We start from the raw sequence: 13343 nt of genomic DNA on the forward strand, positions 1-13343 counted from the left end.
GTTTAGGAGCCAAGTGGAGGTCTGGTCCAGAGGATGGATGGAAAGATTGCGGTTGGAGACCCAGATTCGGGAGCCACAAACATAAGGGAGTTAAGGTCATGGAACGAGACCGGCTGACTCGCAACTTTGAATTGCCCTGTACAAAATGAGAAGTGTTGCTGAAAGATGGTATAATATGTTGGGAAACACCACATACACTGCAAAGCAAAACTGAAAAGAGGCTGACAAGGAGAAGCCAAAGTTTGGAAGCCGCGCTGAGCAGCGAGGTACAACCCAAGAGGAATTTCATCAAAGATAGTTGTTCAGAGCCCACGTGGATGGGGTCAAGCCGGGAGGATTTAGTCTGTGACTTAAGTCCACCACCCATAGAGGGCTTGCAGGATGACTGAGGGAAGCAAGCACACGGAGACTAATTTTCATTTTGACGAGGAGATGCAGTGGGATCAGAAAGAAATGCTGGCGTCCCCGGGGCAATGGTTAAGGTGGAGTGGCAGTAAAAAAAAAAGAATTCTTATGTCTTGTGTGCCTTTATTTACTTCTTTAAAGATTTTATTCATTCATGAGAGACACATGGAGAGAGAGGCAGAGACACAGACAGAGGAGGAGCAGGCTCCGTGCAGGGAGCCCGACGTGGGACTCGATCCCGGGTCTCCAGGATCACGCCCTGGGCCGAAGGCAGGCGCTCCACCGCCCTGCCACCCGGGCGTCCCTCTCAGGTGCCTTTAATAGACTCCTACTGACTTTGATATTGAACACTTGAAATTTGATATTGAAATTTGAAAGTTCGGTTGGGATCAGGGCTTCAGGACTTGCCTCTTCCCGGGGCTCCAGGAGGGCGCACAAGCAGCCCCGCGGGGAAGCGAGCGCTCCAGCCTCCAGCCCCGGGCTCCCGTCCGGCTGCAGGAGCGCGGCGCGGCCGTCAGGGGGCGCAGGCCCCGCGGCTCTACCGCAAGCCTTGGGGCGGAGCCAGCCGCGGGGCGGGCCCTGGAGCAGCTTCCGGCTTCCGGCCGGGCCCGCGGTCGTCGCGCGCAGCCGTCATGGCGGCGGAGGAGAAGGACCCTCTGAGCTACTTCGCGGCTTACGGCAGCAGCAGCTCCGGCTCCTCGGGCGAGGAGGATAACAGCGAGCCGGAGGAAGCAAACCGCAGGGCCCCAGATCCTGCGAAGTCGGCGGGCGGCTGCGGGAACGAGGCGGAGAAGCGGCTGCCGGGCCCCGACGAACTGTTCCGGAGCGTGACTCGCCCGGCCTTTCTCTACAATCCGCTCAACAAGCAGATAGACTGGGAGAGGCACGTCGTCAAGGCGCCCGAGGAGGTGAGGCTCCCGACCCGGTTTCCGGTCGTGGCCCCGGCCTCCGCCCCCTGCCTCCTCAGCCCGCTCCTGGGGACCGACCGTTCGTCCCCTCACACGCAGTCACCCCCTGCGGGACGCCGCCCCGCCCCCCTCCGGCCCCGGGGAGCCCGCGCCCCCTCCCCCCAGCCTGGTGGGTGTCAGCCCGGCCCGCAGCCCCCGCCCCCTGGTGAGGAGACCCAGACCTCCGCGCTCGGTGCCCCGACCCCGCGCTGCGAGGACTAACGGTGGTGACTCCCCCGCCCCCCCCGCTGCAGCTTCTCCCCGAGACCCCTTCCCTTTGACGCCGAAGTTGCCTGCGGTGCTGCCTCCAAGACAGTGTCTGCTGCAGCCTCCTGAAGGGGTCAGCCTTGGCGTAGTATCTCTGAGACTGGATTCTTCTTTGGTAACTAAAAGTTATTAGCTTTATTCGTATAGGGAACCCTTTGGCTTTTTCACTTAACAGTATTGTGGTTTTTGATGGAAAAGAAATGTGTCTTTAAGCCTTAAACGAAAATTAAAAAAAAAAAAAAAAAAGTCAGCCTGAACAATGAGCGGACGGCAGGGAGGTGCATGTGCCCCTACGGATGGATTGTTAGGAACCCCGGTTCGTCACGGTGCTTCTTAATGTGTTTGCTTAACAGCCTCCCAAGGAGTTCAAAATCTGGAAGTCAAACTATGTACCACCTCCAGAGACCTACACTACTGAGAAGAGACCTCCTCCCCCAGAGCTGGATATGGCAATAAAATGGTCCAACATCTATGAGGACAATGGCGATGATGCCCCACAGAACGCTAAGAAGGCGAGGCTTCTGCCCGAAGGGGAGGAGACCGTGGAATCAGGTAAGGCAAGTCAGACCCCCTAGATAGAAAATACCTTTGGGTCCTCGTGTCGAGTTTAAAAACAAGGAGACACTCAACGAGTGAAATTTAAATTCAGCGATTGCACAAATTTAGTTTTGTCACGACTGTGTACGAGCTTTTGCTCTGTATGTTAGGATTCGTGTGTGATGATCGCTTTTGCTGTAGCTTTGAGAAAGATTTGTGTAAAGTCGGCTCTGAAGCGAATCTCCGAAAGCTCAACCAGTAGAAGTATCTACTGTGTTTTAGAGGAAAAAAAAATAATAATAATTGTAAGTTCTTCAGGCTTTAGAGTGAAATCTCTGACAGTCTCAACCAGGAGTATATATGTGATTTATGGTGCCTTTTTAAAACAGAGCCAGCTAACTCAGTGGTTTAGTGCCGCCTTCAGCCTGGGGCCTGAACCTGGGGACCTGGGATTGAGTCCCAGGTCAGGCTCCCTGCATGGAGCCTGCTTCTCCCTCTGCCTGTGTCTCTCTGCCTCTCTCTGTCTCTCTCTCTCTCTCTCTCTCTCTCTCATTAATAAATAAAAAAAACAGAGCCAGCTAATTCATGGATTCTTGTGATTGCAGCTTTGAAGAGCTAAAGGCTTCAATTTATATTAAAGTAGTTGTGGTTTAAAGCCAAAATTAGTGTGACAAATGAAGTTAATTGAGTCTTACGACATAGTAGTAATAGGAAGATAATGACTTAGTTGTTGACTTGTTTGTATCATAATTTCATCTCATATTTAGAGTATAGGTAACCACAGTGATCTCTGCTTACACGCTTTAAACCAGCTCCCCAATTCCATCCTTCAACACTGCAGCTAGTGATCACTTTCTAGAAGTCATGTCTGATTATGTAATTCACCTGCTTAAAATCCTTCACCAGCATAGAGTGCAAGCCCTCTGATAGGTCCTGCCTTTCTCTCCACTTTCAATTCAAACAGTGCTTTTTCTAGCACTTTAAGATCTTAAAATTGAAAACTGAATATACCGTACTATCTTATGGTTCCCTGACATTTTTTTTAGTCCGGAAAGTTCTTCCTTCCCTCTTTGGCTGATAAACACATTCATCCTTCAAAATCGAATTCAAGGAAGAAAAAAATACTAGCATCTACCTCAAATTATTTGCTCCTCTATACTCTGTATGTGCTAATGCGGTTGATTGCATTTATCATCCTTTGTGAGATTATTTGTTCCTAAGTCTATCTCCTTTATGAAAATGAGTTCCTTTACAGTTTGTAGTACATTTTAAGTATTCAGTGAGTCATAGTTGAATTGGACTAAGTATTTGGACTACCATTTTTATGAAACATGCCAGCTAAACAAATTTCTTATGTTCTCATAAATCAAGGGCTACTTACTTAGTTCCTTTTACAACCAGCAGAAGGTATTAAGAAAAAGAATGACTAACTGGTAGGAGCTCTTCAGTTTTGATTCTGTTTGGCCTTTCCATTTCTTTCACTGATTTTCCGGCATGGATTAGAAGTCACTAATGAAGGCATATCTTTAGTAAATGGCATCCTTTTAGAGATGCCAAATGAAGTTGGCATTTAAAGTATTGGGACACCTGGGTGGCTCTGCCTTCTGCTCAGGGCGTGATCCCTGGGTCCGGGGATCAAGTCCTGCATCAGGCTCCCCGCAGGGAGCCTGGTTCTCCCCCTGCCTACATCTTTCTTTGTTTCTCCTGAATAAGTAAATAAAAACTTTAAAAAATAAATAATAAAATACCTCATATTGCATAGCATTTTATGTAATTAATAAAAACCTTTTTGCATAAATAATGTTTATTTTTTTAAAAGATTTTATTTATTCATAGAGACAGAGAGAGACAGAGACACACAGGCAGAGGGAGAAGCAGGCTCCATGCAGGAAGCCCAACGTGGGACTCGATCCCTGGTCTCCAGGATCACACCCCAGGCTGCAGGGGGCGCTAAACCGCTGCACCACCAGGGCTGCCCTGCATAAATAATGTTTAATCCTTAACAACATGTGAAACCAGATAGGGAAATGTGGAAATGAGAGTTTAATGTGGCTTGTACATGGTCACAAAACTAGAAAATGCCAAGCTGTAAAATAGGAACTTTGACACAGTTTTTAAAATTTACTGTTCTTAACAACCTAGTACAGAAGTGTTACATGATTTTTTATTACTACTTTATAGACAAAGAAATAATCTCAGATTAAAGAACTGGCCTAAGGAAATTCACACATTTATAAAGAGTCAAAATTAGGGATCCCTGGGTGGCTCAGCGATTTAGCGCCTGCCTTCGGCCCAGGGCGTGGTCCCGGCATCCCACGATCAAGTCCCACATCGGGCTCCCTGCAGGGAGCCTGCTTCTCCCTCTACCTGTGTTTCTGCCTCTCTCTCTCTTTCTTTCTCTCTCTCTCTCTCTCTCTCATGAATAGATAAATATTTTAAAAAATCAGAAAAACATCCCACATATATGAACACTATGACTGAACATTAAGATACTTGTTCATAAGAATGAAGAAGAACCAAAGATCTGAGGACTAGCAGAATAATTCTTTAAAAACTTAAAAGTATTGGGGCACTGGGTGGCTCAGTGGTTGAGCATCTGCCTTTGGCTCAGGTCATGATCCTGGGGTCCCAGTGATGGGAGTCCCATGTCGGGCTCCCTGCATGGAGCCTGTTTCTCCCTCTGCCTGTTTCTCTGCCCCCCCCCCCCCATGAATGAATAAATACAATTAAAAATAAAAAAAGGCAAAATTAGAGTTCAAATTCAGGCCTTTAAATGGAAATGATACCTCTTTAAGCTGCGGTTTATTCTGTTGATGTTTTTGCAAGCTGTAGTGCTCCAGTGGTAGTAGCTGTTCTGTAGGAAGAAAGATCACTAGAGTTGATATTTAAACTAGGGTAATATAGGCTGGTGTTCCATTGTTGTTGCTATATGGAAATGGTGAGGATTCTATACTAGGACAAACAAGCGGAAAAAATTCTTTTTTCCAGCTTGCCTATTGCATCCAAATAGAACAAGTTACAACTATGTGGCAAATAATACTGTTATTCTCATAATTTCTGTTCTTTTGATTATATGATGGTCCTCCACCAGAAAGTATACAGATGATATCAAATGACGAATGGACCCACTGTTCAGACAGTTTAAAACTGGATTATAAAGTTAAAAAAATCTTGAAATCTTTAATTTGGACTCTGATGTTATTGAATATATCTTCTTTTTTAGATACTTTACTGTTTTTGTTTTTAAGATTTTATTTATTAGAGAGCATACTCTCAAGCAGGGGGAGAGGCAAAGGGAGAGGGAGTAGACTCTGCACTGGGCAAGGAATCTGATGCTGGAGTCCATCCCAGGACCCCAAGATCATGACCTTAGCCGAACGAAGACAGATGTTTAACTGACTGAGCCACCCAGGTGCCCTAATACTTTCCTTTTTAGAAGTGATTTATGCTATTTCAGAATCCCATACCATGTTTACAAAGTCACTATAAAATCAGTCATTTTTTTATCTGTATTTTTTGACATACAAAATATCTTATTTAAGAAATTCTATACTTGGGACACCTGGGTGGCTCAGTGGTTTAGCGTCTGCTTTTGGTTCAGGTCGTGATCCTGGGGTCCTGGGATGGAGTCCCACATAAGGCTCCCCACAGAGAGCCTGCTTCTTCTTCTGCCTGTGTCTCTGCCTCTGTCTCTGTTTCTCATAAATAAATAAATAAATAAAATCTTTTAAAAAATAAATTCCATACTCTTAAATTATCTAATTTTTAGCTTATGAAAATATTTTTATTATTCCTACACATTTTTTGCACTTCGGCTTTTTTTTGCCAGTTAACTCTTCCAGTTTTGTTTTGTTTTTTTAAGAGCTGGGAAAGATTCAAAACTCATCCAGGCTTGCTACTTACCAGTGCTTCTTGTTTGGTAACTTTGAAATGCAGATCAGTAAGGCTTAGATATTATTGACATGTACTTACCCATGAAATCCAAGTAAAGTAGCTAATCTTTTTTCTTTTTTTTAAGAATTTAGAAAGTTCATATTAATAATGTAAACTTATTTACCTCAGGTGGCATGAATTCCATACTAGAAAAATTTTTTCCTTACTAATAATGCATTTGTAATATATGGCACAGAATAGAAACTCAATCTTGATAAATGAACATTTCAGGGTGGTTTTGTTTCCTTTTTCTTGCTATAGTTTTTAAGGCAATGCCTTGTTGTATCACTAGGTGGCATTAGTTCCTGTTCAAATTACTGATAGGAAATGATTTTTTCCAACCCTGGTAATTTGTATTTTTTGCTAATTCAGTAAATTTATTTAGATTTGCCAGAATAATAGCAGAAGTATCTCACAGTCATCTTTTTAATAATATGTCAACAGTGGATTTTACAGCATAGCTAGTAATTTCAATTTTTATACTATGATGATAATCTCAAAGTCAAGCAAAGATGTTAATTAAACTCCAGTTAAAAAACAAACACCTTGAGGATGCCTGGGTGGCTCAGCGGTGCATGATTCTGGGGTCGGGAATCGAGTCCCACATTGGGCTCCTTGCAGGGAGCCTGCTTCTCCCTCTATGTCTCTGTCTCTGTCTGTCTCTCTCTCATGAATAAATAAATAAAATATTTAAAAAATAAACACCTTAATGTGCCTGAGTGGCTCAGTTGGTTAAGCAGCTGCTTTCGGCTCAGGTCATTATTCAGGAGTCCCAGGATGAGCCCTGCATACCATTCCCCACTCAGTCCAGAGTCTGCTTCTCCCTCTGACCCTTCCCCCTTCTCATGCGCGTGCTCTCCCTCTCTCTCTCTCTCTCACTCAAATAAGTAAATAAAATCTTCAAAAACAAAAAGAACAAAGGCCTTGGCTTATTTGAGCTGTGTGCCGTATCAGTTGATTTGTATATTATGTTTATGTATACATGATAAACTACTGGTTAAAACTAAGAATCTGGGGCGGCCCTGTTGGCTCAGCGGTTTAGCGCCACCTGCAGCCCGGGTGTGATCCTGGAGACCGAGGATCGAATCCCACTTCGGGCTCCCTACATGGAGCCTGCTTCTCCCTCTGCCTGTGTCTCTGCCTCTCTCTCTGTGTCTCTATGAATAAATAAGTAAATAAGTAAATAAATATTAAAAAAAAACTAAGAATCTGTAAATTCTTAGAGGATGGTTCATTGATTTGAATTTTATTTTATCTTGCTGCCTATGTAAATCCTTAAATGCTTTATGAAATATATGAATAACATCACCATATTGTGCTTGAAGATGAATGAAGATGTGTTTATCATCTGCTGTTGATTCTAATAATTCTCCGCATCAACAAAGGAGATATTCTGAGTATGGTAGTGTTAGCAGAAGGGAATTGAAGGCTTAGGTTGTAAATGTATTTGCTCCATAAGGAGTTTATGGTGTGATATAAGCAGCTTTCCCCCAATTTTTAATTTTTATTATTTTTATTAAGTAAGCTCTATTCCCATTGTGAGGCTTGAACTCAAAACCCCAAGATCAAGAGTTGCATGCTCCACTGACTGAGCCAGCCAGGCACTGCAGTTTCCCATTATTTTAATATGAAGGCCCCTTTCAACATCAGAATATTTTATAGATCACCACAGGATAGTTGTTGAACTGGCTATCTGTTGTTTGGTTGAGAAAATAAAGCCAAAAGTGCAGTGAATCCAATAATGTGCTTAAAATAAATTTGTATTTTAAAATTTATAACTTCTACATGTTACTCTGTCTTTATGGAGTTCTTAACATAAAGCCACACATATGTTCAGAAAGAATACAGCTTCGGTGAAACATCTACCTGTGAGTGCTTTTTAAATTTCAAAATAAAGGGGGGGGGGCTAAAAATAGGAAAGGGAGTTGTTTTGCAGAGAGAGAAAGCAGATTAGAAGAGAAAGAACAGTCGATGGTCACTTAAATAATGTCATGGTTAGATTGATACTCTTCTTTGGTAAAAAGAATAGAAATGTGTCCTATTTTTACAACATGTAGATTATTTAAATATATACAAGGTGTATACTGTAGAATATTTGGGAATAGGTTTTTTTCAGAACAAGTCTGATTTTCTCATTTTAAACATTTAAATATAGAACTAAAAGGTCACTTAATTTTTAGTTTTTATTAGGGAACTGAAAGAAATGAGGATAATGATTTTTGTCTAAAGTCAATGAAATTTTAATACTTTTTTAAAAAATTACTGATTGAAACTTTTTCTTTCCTGTTTAAGATGATGAAAAAGATGAGCATACTTCTAAAAAGCGCAAAGTAGAACCAGGAGAACCAACAAAGAAGAAAAAGTAGAAAACAACAAATGACAAGAATTTCTGGACTGCAAAACTTGTTGAAACGGTTTTTTTGGGCAGATTAAGTTGACATTTTAAATTATTATGAAACAACATCTCCATGAACGAACATGTTAATTAACTAATAATAAGTATTGCTGTGGGAACTGTCCACTGTAGAATTCATTTTTTTATTTAAAACTTTATTTAAAACTCAAGTGGTGATTTGTGATTGTGAAATTGACAACACATGGAAGCATTCTGGCTATCACAGAATTGGTGACATGCTTTGAGTTTTGTCACATGTCGACATGCCAATGTCCTATGAACCTTTTATAAAGGAATATATTTTTAAAGTAAATATATTGTAATGTACTGTGAACTTGTAGGGTGCTTTTCAACAGTGTTTGTACAGTGTAAATAGATCATGGAAATAAAATTACTTATTCAATATTACTATTATTGCATAGCATTAACATTTGATTATTTTCTGTGACAGGTACCCTCTTTGCCATGTGATGTTTTAATAGTAGGTTTGACCATCTAGGGAGTGCCTCCTTTGTTCAGGTGCTTTGTGTGGATACTATTTCTCTGATCCTCAAACAACCAGATAAAGCAGGTATTAGTGGCTTCATTTTTTAATAAAGAGAGATGAACTTATCCAAGATTCCACAACAAGTGAGCAATGATTTTTGGGATTTAATTCAGGACACTTGAACTCCAAAATCATCACCCTAACCCACCTACCCAGCAAGAAGAATTTCATTGCCTTTTTGGGACTACAGTTGTCATGTCTTCAGGTGCTCTTTCTGGTTAGGGAGATCTTCCCTGATTGTATTCCTGCACTTTATTGAGTAAGCCTTATGTGATGGTTATTCATTAATTTCCCTGGTTAATAGTTTTCTGAAGATAAAGATTCTCTATAAAGAATTGCCAGATGTAGCAAATAAAAATACAGGAGACACCCAGTTAAATTTGAATTTTAGATAAACAACAATGTTTTGAATGGGCAATATTTGGGACATACTTACACTAAAAATTTGTTTATCTGAGACTCCGATTTAACCAAGCATCTTGTGTTTTATCTGACAACACTACTTCTATTGTTTTTTCTATATGTCTCCTATTTTAATGCTTTGCATAGAGTGATAATCAAAATCAGCAAGGGATAGGAAATTGATAATCTTCCTTCTACAGTCCTGGATCAGTGCAGTTACTTATAGCATTTTAAACTATGAAAAGGAGAGGCTATATGTTGTATCAATCCTTCCATGAATCTTCATGCCTTTATTTATTTTTTAAGATTTTTTTTGAGAGACACGGGTAGAGAGAGAGAGGCAGAGACACAGGCAGAGGGAGAAGCAGGCTCCATGTGGGACTTGATCCCAGGACTCTAGGATCACACTCTGGGCTGAAAGCAGGCTCTAAACCGCTGAGCCACCTTCTGAAGAAGGCATCCTTCTTCATGCCTTTAAGAGACCAGAGTTATTACAGGACCCTGCACATTTAGTGTATAAGAAAAATTAAAGACATTGGTCTTTAAGTTTTTTTGAAAATTTCCTCAATCCAGTTGTTTTTCTTCAATACTGGAAAAACCGTATTTGAAAAACTACAAATTTTTTTAAATTGGGAACATGGATCAAGTAGATTAAAATTTGTAGAAGTCATTAAAAGTGATGGTGCTAGCCATGGTGTTTTGTGAAATGAGGAAGGAATGTAACAGTATGATAGCTTCCAGTACATCTCAAACTTACAAAAACTATTTATCTTCTAGCTTCATAGTTGTATGATTCCCAGAATTGAAGCAATTGGTAGGGCAAGAAACTTCTTGTTTAAAGCCTTTGTATATGAATAATTTGGAGGGCTATAGTATCATATTAGGGAGTGGCATCAAGTGATTAGTCATGACTCCAGTGTGACACCAAACTAAACAAATGGAATTATAATTGTGAGTCTGTGATTCCCAAGTCTAGAGAAATCTATTATCTGGATACATGTATTAGTGGAGCAGATATCTCAAGAAATTACAGGATTTAAAAATTAGCATGAAGGCAAATCTCACACCAAAGCCAAACAAAACCCAGCAAGCTACTTACTGTCTGGATATCTAGCCTCTTTTTACCACCCATTGGTTCAACTTCCAACTTACATAATTTAGTTTGTGACAGAACGAAACCTCACTAGATCAGTCCCTATTGATGCTTTCAGCCCCCCTTCTAGAATTTAACACAATGGGGTTTGTGGGGAGGAATAAATACCGCTTTTTTGGAAGGGGATTTGGTATTTCAGGGCAGGTAGTGGCTACACTTGTGAGCTCATTAAGCACCTGCTGGGAGATGTACACCTATGTGAATAGTGTAATTTAGGACGGGGGAGATACAATTTAGGAAGAAGGAAGCTAAATACTTTGGAGTGATCTGATTTTGCCATTTGTATCTCCTTGGGTTTCTTTTCAAAATATGGCCAAAAAGCAGAAGGGGAAAGAGGACTCTATCTGTATTGTTTCTTTTTTAGAGAATCCAGTCACTTGATAAAGTTGATTGTTTCCTCATCTTTAAGGAAATTAAGCTATACCAGGCATAAATGACTTTCTTTTGTGCAAGGATAAAATTTGAGAAGAACTAAGCATTTGTGGGCCATATTTTAAATTCAAAGTGTTAATAGCATTATGGAGTTTTGTGGAAAACGTTCTAGCTGGAATCAACATTACTGAGAAAATCAACACTGATTTTTAGCCATTAAAATACTAATATTTGCAAACTTACAACTTTCTTGTCTAAATCCTTAATGCTGTGTAGTGCTTTTTAATTCACAAAGTTCAATCACAGTATTTTAGTTTCCAAAAACCTAATGAGGTAGGCTTTATCATTACCAAATTAGAGAAATGAGAAACCGGTCCAGCCAAAGGCAATATACCCACAAATACAAGAGTTAGCTTCAGAGCTCAGGTTAGAATCTGTAATCTCATTATATATAAAATTTATGGAGTACTTCTGGTACAAAGCACTGTTAGGAACAAAGGACCCATTTTTATTTTAGCAAAATCACATTGGTAGCCATAAGGAGAAAGGACATGTAGGGACTGAGACCAGTTGCAGTAGTTCGGTAGAGCAGTATCTGCATGAGCGAAGGCATTGGCGAAGAGACGGGTATGAGAAACTGATAGTCCTTGTTAGTTGGATATAGTGGCTGAGAGTGAGGTTTCCTTTTATTGCAAACTTTATTTATTTATATATATAATTAAAATGTCAATGGGCTATAATCCAGGTTTGGACATGACCTGCACATAAAACATGTTGCCATACCATTTAGACACAAAGTCCTATTAGAGATATTTAAAAGTATCTACAGCTATCTGAATGCAAAGTCAAAATTTTGACTAATTGAAACCACAGCTGGACTTCGGTGTCACTGGTGGTATTTTGGGTTTTAGCCTTTTGTGTCCATACTGAACTGCTTCCCTACTTAGTACAGAAGTTCCAGACATTCTTACCAAAAAAAGTGTTAAATTCCCAGCAAGAGGTTTGGACTTTTCATTATATTCTAAAGTTTTCCCTCTTCTCATTACATAGTTTTCCCAATTTGAAGCATTGCATTGCATTGTAAAAAAAAAAAAAAACAAAAAAAAACAACCCAAAAACCAAGAAGCATTTGTATGTCCAGTCCACAGAGAAGGGTGTCTGCCTGTTTTCATTGACTAAAATGACGCCTGGTACATAAGACGCACTCTACAATTCCTGATTGTTGATGATGAACTGAATTTTCACCTCTGGTTTGGGAGTGGTCCTCCAGAGGCTTGTGTTTTCAGTTATATGGGCCAATAAATCTTGACAATTTAAACCAGTTTGAGTTCAGTTTTCTGTCATTTTCTATAAAAACATCCTAATTGATGTGAAGCTCTTTTTAACTCCTTGGTTTCTCGCAAGGCCCCACGCTGTCCTGGTTCTCTTCTCCATCTCTGCTCTAGCTTCTTCCTTGCCAGTTGCCCAGAACGCCAAAGTTCTCTACCCTGGTTCTCGACGATTTCAGCGGAGTTCACAGCTACCACAATTAGTAACTCTGAGGTCTCCCTATACTGTATGGCTCGCCAGAATGTTCTTGTAAAACCCTAGATTTCTGTATCCAGTTGTACATCTCAGCTTGAGTCTCAGGCCCCTCACATACTGTATGTGCAAAACCGAGCACACTGTGTCAATACCCATGCCACCCACCCCTGCATTCAGTTTCTGGTTAATAGCATCACCATCAACTCAAAAACCTGCCCTCTGCCTCATTTCCCATCACATGGATTTAGTTACTAAATCCTAAGGGTTCCCTCCACTCGCGCTCACACACGTACTAATCCAGCTCTCATGAATCATTTCTAATTCCCCAGATATGCTAGTTTCATATTTCCGTGTATTCACTAGTGCCGTTTGCTGGGCCTGGCCTTTTTCCTTACTGAACTCCCTCTTACCCTCCACGATGAGAGTCCCAAGGATGCTCTCTCTTACACATCTTGCTCAGTTTCTCTGTATCTGCGCCCGTCCATGGCTTTTCCCTGTGCTCAGTACTAAATAGCCAACATTCGCTGAGTGCTTACTGAAACCACTAACCGAAGGGGTAATGGATCTAAGTGCAGCTGCAACTTTTTACTGAGGCTTTTTTCAGATACCTTTGCATTTCCCTGATACTCCTTTAAGAGGTGGATTTGAGGCTTGCCCTGCGGCTTCCTTGTTTGGCTGCCTGGAATAAACCCTTTCCTTGCTGCATACTTGTCTCAGTAATTGTCTTTGCTGTGAATCGGGCGGATGAGCTTGGATCTGGTTACGTTACTATGTGCCAGGCATTGTTCTTGGTGCTTTACATGTATTAACTCATTTAATTTGATGATGTAGGTGTGAGTACTAGCCCTACGTCCCCGGGGG

The 13343-nt window shown here is 41.1% G+C and overlaps 1 protein-coding gene across 1 annotated transcript; it reads left to right on the forward strand.

The window, feature by feature from the left end:
- The first annotated feature begins 976 nt into the window (after positions 1–976).
- Positions 977–12279, forward strand: C3H1orf52 (chromosome 3 C1orf52 homolog). Its single transcript, XM_041750335.1, has 3 exons — positions 977–1313; positions 1973–2171; positions 8382–12279. The coding sequence occupies exons 1-3, from the start codon at positions 1038–1040 to the stop codon at positions 8453–8455; spliced, it is 549 nt and encodes a 182-aa protein (XP_041606269.1). The 5' UTR covers positions 977–1037; the 3' UTR covers positions 8456–12279.
- Positions 12280–13343: the final 1064 nt, after the last annotated feature.

The sequence above is a fragment of the Vulpes lagopus genome, chromosome 3 (assembly GCF_018345385.1).
Source record: "Vulpes lagopus strain Blue_001 chromosome 3, ASM1834538v1, whole genome shotgun sequence".
Classification (NCBI taxonomy): domain Eukaryota; kingdom Metazoa; phylum Chordata; class Mammalia; order Carnivora; family Canidae; genus Vulpes; species Vulpes lagopus.